This window comes from Plecotus auritus, assembly GCF_963455305.1.
Source record: "Plecotus auritus genome assembly, chromosome: 6".
NCBI lineage: Eukaryota > Metazoa > Chordata > Mammalia > Chiroptera > Vespertilionidae > Plecotus > Plecotus auritus.
This window is the reverse complement of record NC_137773.1, coordinates 82,699,089-82,709,573: the sequence shown is the minus strand read 5'-3', so window position 1 is coordinate 82,709,573 and position 10,485 is coordinate 82,699,089. Positions and strand designations below refer to the sequence as shown.

At 61.0% G+C, this 10,485-nt stretch overlaps 1 protein-coding gene across 5 annotated transcripts; it reads left to right on the top strand.

The window, feature by feature from the left end:
• MIDN (midnolin) lies at positions 1 to 9,366 on the top strand. Of its 5 annotated transcripts, none has more exons than XM_080672553.1 (9): positions 1 to 140; positions 1,303 to 1,938; positions 2,991 to 3,078; positions 3,272 to 3,334; positions 5,330 to 5,458; positions 5,541 to 5,846; positions 6,038 to 6,182; positions 6,397 to 6,657; positions 7,371 to 9,366. In XM_080672553.1, the coding sequence occupies exons 2-9, from the start codon at positions 1,706 to 1,708 to the stop codon at positions 7,646 to 7,648; spliced, it is 1,503 nt and encodes a 500-aa protein (XP_080528679.1). In that variant the 5' UTR covers positions 1 to 140; positions 1,303 to 1,705; the 3' UTR covers positions 7,649 to 9,366. The 5 variants fall into 5 exon arrangements, with proteins under 5 accessions (XP_080528679.1, XP_080528677.1, XP_080528681.1 ...); XM_080672551.1 differs by having other exon boundaries at positions 6,035 to 6,182; XM_080672552.1 differs by lacking the exon at positions 1 to 140 and adding an exon at positions 1,142 to 1,214 and having other exon boundaries at positions 6,035 to 6,182.
• The last annotated feature ends 1,119 nt before the right edge of the window (positions 9,367 to 10,485 follow it).

The following is a 10,485-nucleotide window of genomic DNA, read 5'->3' as shown; positions in this document are numbered from 1 at the left end:
CCAAACTCCACCCCAGGGAAGGCGGCGCGGATAAAGGTTCAGGGCCGCCGGTTCGGCCCCATACCTACCCCTCCACGGCGCACTTGTTCTCGATCTAGGTACATGAAAGGACTGTTGTGACCTCGGACTGGCCGCGCCCGGTGAGTTGTGGGCGGGATCTCGCGGGCCAAGGAGGGGTTCCCCGCTCTAGGCTTTTAAGGTGCCCCACTTTTCTTTGTTCTTGGGGCAGGCAGGGTTTGGGATATCTCCAGTCCTGGGAAGCACCTCTTCCCTCACGGGACGTGGAATGGGTGGAGCGAGGCGCAGCCAGCACCCCCTTGACGGGACCTCGGCCCCTGCCCCACCCACCCCCGGCACTCCCCCTCCCCGGAGTGACCTTGAGCTAGTTGCTGTTCCAGCCTGATTTCCGGTTTGTACGGCCTGTTTTAAAGGATTCACACTAGCGAGGCTCCCCCCGCGCCCGAAGTCGGTCAGCTTTGCCTTTGCCCCGAACAGTCTCGCGCCCCCTCCCCAGGACTCCCAGCAGCGCTCCTGGATTGGGGCCGGCAGAGGGCGCGCCAGCGCTGCTGACTCACCGCAGCCCGGAGCGGAGCGGTGCGCGCGGGCCCCACCAGGGACGCCGCGTCACGTCATAGCTCCGGCGGGTGCGACTCAAGAAGCGGGTCCAGCCCGCGAGACTGGGGTGGGACGCGAGGTAGCACCAGGGTCCCCCCGACACCGGCCACGTCCCGGGGATGCAGGACTCGCCATCAGCTCGTGGAGACCTCACGCCCCAAAGTCGAACCTTCCCGCGAGCCACCGAAACATGGCCCAACCACGAGGCGCGGGTATTGCCTCCCGCTTCCGCTCGCGGTAGCTTCCCGGACGGACGCGGGAGAGGTCACGCGACATCCTGCCCATCCTGGCGTGGGGACAAAGCCGGACCTCACGCCACACAGCTCCGGGAATAGGACCCGAGTCCTCCCCGGCCGCTCGCCCTTTGTTGTGGGCACCAGGCCTTATGAATGGCCCCCGGCGCGGGCGGGGGCGTGGGGGCCGGCTTCTGCGGCTCCAGCTCCGCCCCCGCCGCGCTCCCCTTGGCCACCGGGGCAGGGGCGGGGCCAGGGGCGGGCCCTGCGGCCACGTGGGGCAGCGCCGCGGCTACAGCCATTGGCCTGCAAGCGCAGCCCACTAGGCCTTCGGTGCGTGCCGATTGGCCGGTGCGGGCCGGCAGAGTAAGTAGTGAATGGGAGGGGGCGGAGGCCCCGCCCCTTGGAACGTTGCTACATTATAACTTTTTTTTCTTGTTACTTTCACCCCCAGATCCTCGGAGCGGCGGCGGCGACTGTTGCTAAGGGAGGTGACGCGCCGAGAAACGCGGCCCGAGCGGCAGACGGCAGTAAGCGCGGTCAGCCAGCGGCGCCCACTCCTCCGGGACCCTCCCCCCGCGCCCGCCCAGTCTCGGTCGACTCCCGCCGCCCTTGAAAGAAGCCGCAAGTACAGTCCCCACCCCCGGAAGGCGCCCCAACGAGCCGACGCGACCCCGGAGCGCCACTGAGATTCTTGATTCGCCATTTGTTCCTGGGACCTTCTCAAAGGGGACACGCGCTGCCCCTCATACCCAGTGTCCCCAAGAACCCTGGTTCGGGGAGCCCCGGCCCTGTCCGGAGGCGCGGCGAGGATTGGCGTTGCCCCGCGGACCCCAGCTCCCCAGCGCGGGCCGGGGATGGAGCCGCAGCCAGGCGGCGCCCGGAGCTGCCGGCGCGGGGCCCCTGGCGGCGCCTGCGAGTTGGGCTCCGCGGCGGATGCAGCGTCCATGAGCCTGGCCATCCACAGTACAACGGGCACTCGCTACGAGTTGTCGGTGTCCCCCGACGAGACGGTGGAGGGGCTGCGCAAGCGGCTGTCCCAGCGCCTCAAAGTGCCCAAGGAGCGCCTGGCGCTGCTCCACAAAGACACGTAGGTACCGAGCGCCGCCCTTGCCGCAGCGCACCCCTGGCCTGTTGCCCCCCTATGGCCCCGGCCCCCGGACGGGAACAAAGAGCTCGCAGCTCGGGAAAGGAAGGGGGCGGCCAGACCGGGGGTGGGGGGACTGGTGCGCTCTCGGGCGCCCTCTGCTCGGCCTTGCTTGCTTCGGCCCCCTCCCCCGCCTGGGGTCGCTGCACAAAGGCTGCTGCGACTGTGCCTCCCGCTGGGCTCAAGCGACCCCCTCGCGGGACGATGGGATCCCTGGGATGGCGCGGTGCTCCCATCTGTGGGGGTAGGGGGGCCGCTGCTGTCGCTTCCCCTGCCTGCTTCTCTGCCGGCTTCCGCATCTGCTCGGCAGCCCTCTGTGCGTCTGGCTGTCTCCTTCCACTTGCGTCTCTCTGCCCCCCTTTGTTCTCGCCACGAGCGCTCCCCTCAGCCTTCCCCTCCCCCTCCCCCATGGTATTTAAATCGCCTCCAGGCTGGGAAGCCCTCCTCCCGCTGGCCTCCGGGGACTCACTGTGTCCATCCCCAACGGAGGGGCCTCGGTGGGGGAGGGGCAAGAGGGGGAGGGTCTCCTTTGTCTGAACGGCGGCTGCCTGCGCCAGTGAAGGAGGGAGGAGGAACCCTGCCGGGCAAAGCCCCTGAAGGCTACGTCCTGTGGCCCACAAGAGGAGCCCGGGGCTGGAGTTCGTGAATTACTGGCAGGGCTAGCCCTGGGGTGGCTGGTAGGGTGTCACAGGTCAAAATGGGGCCCGGGTAATGAAAAAAAGTGTCTTGCTGAGGTGCAAAGGGGTTGCCCCACTCCAGAGTTGGGGTTCCTTGAGAGAAGGGGTCTGGACCACTAGCAAGGGGTCCCAGGACCAGATAGTGAGCCTTGCCCCCATTTTCAGGGCCCAGGGTCTAGCCGCCAGGTAGAGATGGGGGTGGAAGGACTTCTGTCTCCCTAGCAAGCACTCCCTCAGCGTCTGCTTCCGCGTCCCTGCCTGGTCTCTGCTGTAGCCTCACCCTCTTCCTTCCTCCCCCTCCCCACCCCACCCCACCAGCCGGCTCAGTTCGGGGAAGCTGCAGGAGTTCGGCGTGGGGGATGGCAGCAAGCTGACTCTCGTGCCCACCGTGGAGGCGGGCCTCATGGTAAATGGCTGAGGAGGCCCCAACATGGGAGGGTAGCGCCCTTTCATGCCAGCGTGGTCCCCATCACACCTGTCTGGGCTACCTCCCGCCCTCCCCCCACTCCCCCCACCTAGCAGGGCCATCCCAGCCCCTGTGCCCAGGTGCCCAACCTAGAATGCATACTCAGGGTCTCTTCCCCTCCTTCTCTTTGTAGTCTCAGGCCTCAAGGCCAGAACAGTCTGTGATGCAGGCTCTGGAGAGCTTAACAGAGACCCAGGTGAGATTCTCAAGTGCTGCCCCTCCTAGCCCAGGGGCTAGCAGGCTCTGTGCCCAACCCCTCTGGAGAGCCTGGGGTTGTTTCTGTTCGGGGGAGGGGACTTGAGCTGCTCCGCCTTCTTGCCAGCTTGGCCTGGTCACCCAGCTTCCTCTTCCTCCTCCCTCCAAGCACTCACCACCTGACCTTGAGGGCCTTCTCTCCCACGGTGGCTGCCATGGGGGATGGAGGCCCAGCTTTCACAAGCCTGTCTGTGGGTGACCTTAGCCCAGGCTCCCACCCCCGGGGCCTGTGTCCCTGAGTGCCCCCCCTCCAGGGCCACTGAAGTTTCCCCTGAGCGACCTTTATAAAATTTCTGCTGGTGGGGAGAGGGAGGGGCTGGCCTGGGTGACACTCCTTCCGCCTTTCTTGACCCCATTGTGAGGGGTGGGTAGTCACCCCTCCCCCTCCTCTTTCTGGCCTTTGTTCTCTGCCCCAAAAGGGGAGGGGAAGGGAGGGGCGGGGTGGGGGCAACCAAGCACCCAGTGAGGCCAACACAGGATGTTAGGAAAATATTTAGTAAGCAGCCTGGAGGAAGATGAGGAGGGCGGCCTGGGCTGGCCCACACCCAGGTTCCCGGTTTTGTTGCAGCCTTTCCCCCCTCCTTTTCTCATTTTTCTGGCGGCAGGGCCTCCTCCCAGGAGGGTGACACAGGCCTCAGCTATCTGCCTGCTGCCAGGGTGGGGGAAGCAGGCTGCTGCCCTCCCCTAGAGGGGGTGGGCAGGTTCTAGGCCTCCCTGTCTGGGCTGGCCAGCCGCAGGAAACCTGCTCAGCCGCTTCCCTTCCTCCTGCCTGAGGCCCTCGCCCCCTCCCCGACATGTAGCATCCTGCCCTCGCCAGCCGGCTAGTGTGAAAGAGGGGGGAGAGCAGTAGCTGGGTGGTCTGCCATCAGGAGGGGCAGCCAGGTGGGGAAGAACAGGAGTCCTGGGAGCCCCATGGTGTCTCCTGATTTCCTGGGGCAGATGTGAACTGAGCTCCCTGCTCTTGGGGGGTGGGGGTGATGTGGTTGCCAGGGGGGCCCTCTGTGTTTGGTTCACATCCGCCACAGGGTGCCTGAGAGGGAGATAGGGAGGGGGGCTGGGTGAATTGACTGGGCTCCCAGGGCTGCTCCCTGCCTGGCACCACATCATGCCTGCCTGGTTGCCCTCCCCAGGGAGGAAGTTGCGGGAGGGAGTGGGGGGGGGGGGCGGGGAGGGTGACCCAGCTGCTCTTGGGAGCTACCCCAGGCCCTCTCTGCAAGGGGCATTTCTGGGGTGGGGAAGGGTCATGAGACTGGGCTGGGAGATGGGGGCTTCTCACTGCCTGCCTCGCTCGCCTCCTCCCCAAGGCCCCCAAGCAGAAAAGGTTACACCAGCCGCTGCCAGGGGAGAGCTGGGAGGCGGTTGTTCTGAGTCATCCAGCCTCTGTCACTTCTCAGAAACCTCCCCCCCCCCCCCCCGCACCCACCCCAGCCCGGCCCCTGGGGACAGTTCTGTGCTAGCCAGGCCCCACTTTAGACGGGTCAGAGGCACCTCACACCCTCTGTGAAGGGGGACCCCAATTGAAGGGTTCATGTTTGCATGGGCTATGTTCAGGTCCTGCGGGACCCTGGCTCCAGGGAACCAGTCAGGGCCCCTTCCCACAGTGACGCCTCTCTCTTAGCCTCCGCCCCGCCCAGGACAGATAAATATTTATCTTGAGAAAGCAAAGGTTAGGATAAAGAATTTGTCCAGCAATTCCACCCACTTGCTGCCCACCCCTGTGGCTTAACTGGGAGGGGGCCTGAGATAGGTCTCTAATAATCATAGGCAGAGAGAATCTGGGGGTTGAGAGGGTGGGGAAAGGTACAAGGTGAGGGTTATTTGAGGGCAGTGACCTCAGGCTATGCCCCGCCCCCTCTGGCCTCAGTTTCCCCTTGAAAGAACCAAGCTGGCCAAGGAGGGCCAGGCCCCCTGTCTGATCTGCCTCTGTCCCCCACAGCCCCCAGCGGCGCCCGGGCCGGGCCGGGCTGGCGGAGGCGGCTTCCGGAAATACCGATTCATTTTATTTAAGCATCCGTGGCACCGACAGGGACCCCAGAGCCCAGAGAGGGGCGGCGAGAGGCCCCAGGTCACACAGCGTGGGGGGCTGGGCCGGGCCGGGCTGGGCGCCTAGGGCTGGAACCCTGGGGTTGACAGGCCACTCTCTGCAGGTCAGTGACTTCTTGTCGGGCCGCTCACCACTGACCCTGGCTCTTCGAGTGGGTGACCACATGATGTTCGTCCAGCTTCAACTTGCGGCCCAGCACGCCCCACTACAACACCGCCATGTGCTGGCGGCTGCAACTGCTGCCACCCGCGGGGACCCCAGCATGACCACTCCTGTGTCCTCTCCCTGCCGGCCAGTGTCCAGTACTGTCCGTGTCCCCCCAGTGCCCACCAGCCCTGCACCTGCTTCCCCCTCACCTGTAACAGCCGGCTCCTTCCGTTCCCACTCAGCCCCCACCACCTGCCCCGAGGTGAGTCTGGGAAGGGCTTATCCTTCAAACCCAAGGACGGGCTGTTTGGAGGGGGTGGAGAAGGGACTCCAAGCCCCTACTGCATGTTTCAAAGGCCATTGATGGATCCTGGGCTGGTGGGTGGTCCCAGACCTTGAACCCCAAGGCCTTTCCTTATACCTTAAGCTTATGTCCCCCTATTCCATCAGCAGATGGACTGTTCCCCTGCTGCCAGTGCCCGGGCCAGCTCCACATCCACCCCTGGGGGCAGCCCCACCTCCCGTTCCAGAAAACCTGGTGCCATTATCGAGAGCTTTGTGAACCACGCCCCAGGGGTCTTCTCAGGGACCTTCTCTGGTAGGTGTCATGGCTTCTATGTATGTCCCAGCAGTGGTCACATGCACACACCTCAAGGGTGGGACACTCACCATCCCACCCTCAGTTCTTCACATATACTTGTGACCCTACAGCAGGCTTTGTGTCTCCCATGCATGGGTGGGAGTCTTTGTGTCATTCTTGCCCCAGGGTCCCATCCCTTGGGCATTCACCAATATACTCTGCCCCCCTGTAGGCACGCTGCACCCCAATTGCCAGGACAGCAGTGGGCGGCCACGGCGGGACATCGGTACCATCCTGCAGATCCTCAATGACCTCCTGAGTGCCACGAGGCACTACCAGGGCATGCCCCCATCACTGACCCAACTGCGTTGCCACGCCCAGTGTGCACCTGCCTCTCCCGCCTCAGACCTCACCCCAAAAACTACCTCCTGTGACAAGCTGGTGGCCACGGCCCCAGCCTCCCTGAGCCAGGCCCGCCTGGGCAAGCCCACGGGTGAGTGTCCAAGGCGCCCCACCCATTCTCACCAGTCAAGGCCCCTCTGTGTGCAGCTCAGAGCAGCTGACCCAATCAGGCTGGGGAGGCACCAGCTGCCATTCAGCTCGCTCTGGAAGAGCCTGAAGAGAAGGGAGTGTGTGTTGGGGACACAAAGTGTCCTTGTGCCCTCCCGAGGGGGAGTGGGGTTCCTCCTCACATCCTCCTCAGGCACTTTCTCCAGATGGCAGGTGGAGCCTCTGTGAATGGCCGAGTCAGGCTAAGGGAGGGGGGCTGGCTTCCCCTCCTACTCGATGGCCCCATGTCCCCCAACTTGTTTTTACCCTATAAATCTGGAATCTCGCAGACTTGTGATGCCACTCTGTCCAGTGGACCCCCAGCCCAAGCCACGAAGAGGAAACCATGGCCAGAGCCTGAGTTCCTCTGTCACAGAAGCAGCTGGAAGGGCTCAAGCTGCCGTTAATTCATGTGGTGACTGTGTCTTGAGTGCTTGTCTTGGACACGGCCCTGCCCTCACAGGGTTCACAACTGGTGTGCTGGACATTCAGACAAGTTTTAATAAGCCCGCAGCTCCTGGGAGTCCCTGGATACTCTTGATCAGCTCCCTCAATGGAGCTAATGTCCAGGAGGCCCTGAGCTCTGCCTAATGCAGGGGGGCATTTGCTGGGGGTCCAGCCTCTCCTAGGGGGTCATGGTCATTGCTTCCTTTACAGGGGATCGGCTGCGGCAGACAGAGAACCGGGCCACCCGCTGCAAGGTGGAGCGCCTGCAGCTGCTGCTCCAGCAGAAACGGCTCCGCAGAAAGGCCCGGAGGGATGCCCGAGGCCCCTACCACTGGCCACCCAGCCGCAAGGCCGGCCGCAGCGACAGCAGCCCCGGAGGCAGTGGTGGCAGCCCCAGTGAGGCTGCGGGCTTGGGCCTTGACTTCGAGGAATCCGTCTGGAAGCCAGAAGTTAACCCCGACATCAAGTCAGAGTTCGTGGTGGCCTAGAAACCTTGTCCCTCACCCCCTGCCCAGGGTGGCTGAGAGCATCGCCCAGCTCAGGAGGGCATGCAGTGGGCACTGCAGGAGACCCCTCCCTCTTCAGCCAGCATCCTGGTTTTTTAAAATTTTCATTTCTTACCATGGTTTTCCAAACCCTTTGTGGCCTTGGGTTCCTGCCTCCTCGGTTCAGCCTCACATCTCCCCACCTCTTCCTCTGTACCCCCACCCTCCCACCTCAGCCACACAGGGTCCTTCCCTGCCCACCTTCCCAAGCTCCAAATATGTAGCAGTCTTTCCAGATGGTTCAGAGCAGAAATGAGAAAGAAGCCCCCCAACCCCTTACGCTGGCTCTGATGCTCCACCACCCCCACCCTCTTCAGGTTTAAGTCCAAAATGTAGATGCCTCATTTGCACTTTACAGACAGGAGGGGGCCACAGAGAAGAGAACCCCCACTGCCAATTCTGGCCTCCCCCTACCCAGCAGGGCCCCCAGGGCTCCAAACACCTCACAGGACCCACAGCTGCACAGACCAGGGGCTGTCTCTTCCACATCTATGCTACTTTCTCTTCTTAGTTTCTTTTTCCTGGGAAAGAAAAGCTGTTTCAGGGGAGGCTGGCCAGAGCCTGCCTTGGAGTTCGGGTCTGGGTGTAGTACCCTTTCCTGGCAGAAAGGGATGGAGGAGAACAGACTTGTCGCCTGCCTTTGCTGGCCACGCACTGTGTGATACTCTTCTGATGCCACTCTCCAACCCCACATCTATTTTTTTTTCCTGAGCTCTGGGTATTTATAGACTGTTAATTTTCTGACTGAGCCAATAGTAGTTGGGAATCTCTTGAAAAATCAGGAGAGAAATTGCTGTGGGGTGGGGTAGATGCCCCCAGCCCTAATTCTCTGCCCAACCTGAGTGATCTGGGCCTGTGGACTATGTCTGGGGGTGGCCCTCCTGCAACCCGGAGGGGAGGGGGTGCTGAGCTGTGAATCTCATAGTTAGGAGCTACACTGTAGCATTAACCCCCCCTGGGAGGTTGCTGCTGGTCTAATTTGGAACCTCCCCACTCATGCCCATGCCCCAGGGGTCTTTGGCCCCCAGAGCAGAGGGACAGGACCCCCCCCCCCTTAATTGGGGCCATTTCAATGTGGGTGGAGTTTATTTTTCATTCACTTTTTTTTACTGATAAATGGAGATGAGATGTCTGGGCCTTCCCCCACACACACACCTGTCTGTCCTGCAGGATACCGCGCCCCCCCCCCCCCCAGCCTGTCTCCCTCCTTTTGTCCTACTTGTAGATGAACCCCCAGGTCCTCACTCCTTCCCCATTATGTGTTTCAAGTTAATGGTTTCAGATGTGAACATCATGTGTTAACTGTAGCTCTGTACATTTTTTTTTGTGGGGGGGTGGGCGGGGAGGAGGGGTCAGAAAGTTAGGGGTCAGAGATTTGTTTTGTTTTTCTAAAAGGAGAGAAGAGGGGCAGATTTGTTTTTGAAAAACTGTCTTGGATACCTATTTAAATGTGTGTTCTCTTTTATTTTTAACATTTTTTAAGTAATGTCTGTGCACCCCGGCAGGAACCGGCCTTGCCCAGCCCCTGAAGAAAGCATTACCAGTCCTGGGGGTTGGGGTCTGGCTATGGGGTGTGCCTGCACTTTTCATGAGTTTCCTGTATGAAAAAAAGCCTACACAAACACCAACACCATGATTTCAAGTAATAAACAAAATGACACAAGTGTAAGTCCCTCCTGCTCCCCTGGCGGGGAGGAGAGTCTGTTCCAGAGCATGATAACTGGTCTTACATGCCTGGGAGGGGTGCCTTTATGAGGTGGCATGCTGGGTGAGAAGTGGATCCCATAACATCCCAGGCCCCTTCCCTGATTAGGGTGAGGGTGGGCAGGAAGCTGCCCCTGCAGGGGAGGGGTAAGCAGGCCACCTCCAAGGTCCGAAGTCCAGGGTATGGGTAGGGGATGTGTGGGGCTTTGCCCTCTCAATTCCCTGGTCTGGTTGGCCCCAGATGAGCTCCCTCCCAGGATACCACCAGACTCCCCACCCCACTCCAGGGGATCCAATCCTCTCCTTAGGAATCCACAATTCCCAGGGCCGGGGGCTGTTCAAGGCGACCAGACCCAGTGTGAACTCTCCCTGGCCTTGCATTCCAGCACTCCCCAACCCTGACCATGCATCCAGCCTCCAGGATCAACCCTCTCTTAGCCTGGGAAGTTTCACTCTGTGTCTCCCACCATCTATTTGGGGCTGGACAGATACAGGACAATCATTTATTTTACATGGATTTCTTCATTTCACAAGTACTGCTACCTAATATAAAAAATATTTACACTCCCATTTCATAGAGGAGAAAACACTGGTCCAGGGGGTGTTTCTGAAATTAGTGACTATCACCCCTGGCCAATTTTTTAAATTGGAGATTGATTTGTTCTTCAAATTATTTTATGCAGTCATTTATTCTTGTTTGTTCCTTAACCAGGAATCTAACCTGAAACCTTGGCATATGAAAGGATGCTCTCACTGAGGTATCTGGCCAGGCCTCCCTGGCTGATTTCTGATGGCCCAAGTCCTGCCCTCCCAAGGCGCAGCTTCAGGGACCCAGAAGGAAGGGAAAGGTTCCCTCCCAGGAATATCCTGGGGGCATCTTGTGGAGGCACTTGGGCTCTTCCCACCGTCCATTCACCCCCAAATCATCTTTGCCTGCTCACAGCAAAAAAGGTATCGGGATGCCCAGGTTACGCTGATCACTTCAGACTTCAATGTCAACGGAGCAAACGTCCCCGCAGGTGGTGGAAGCGTGGGTGGGGCAGTTCAGGTGGAACACCCTCCTACGCAATCCGGCT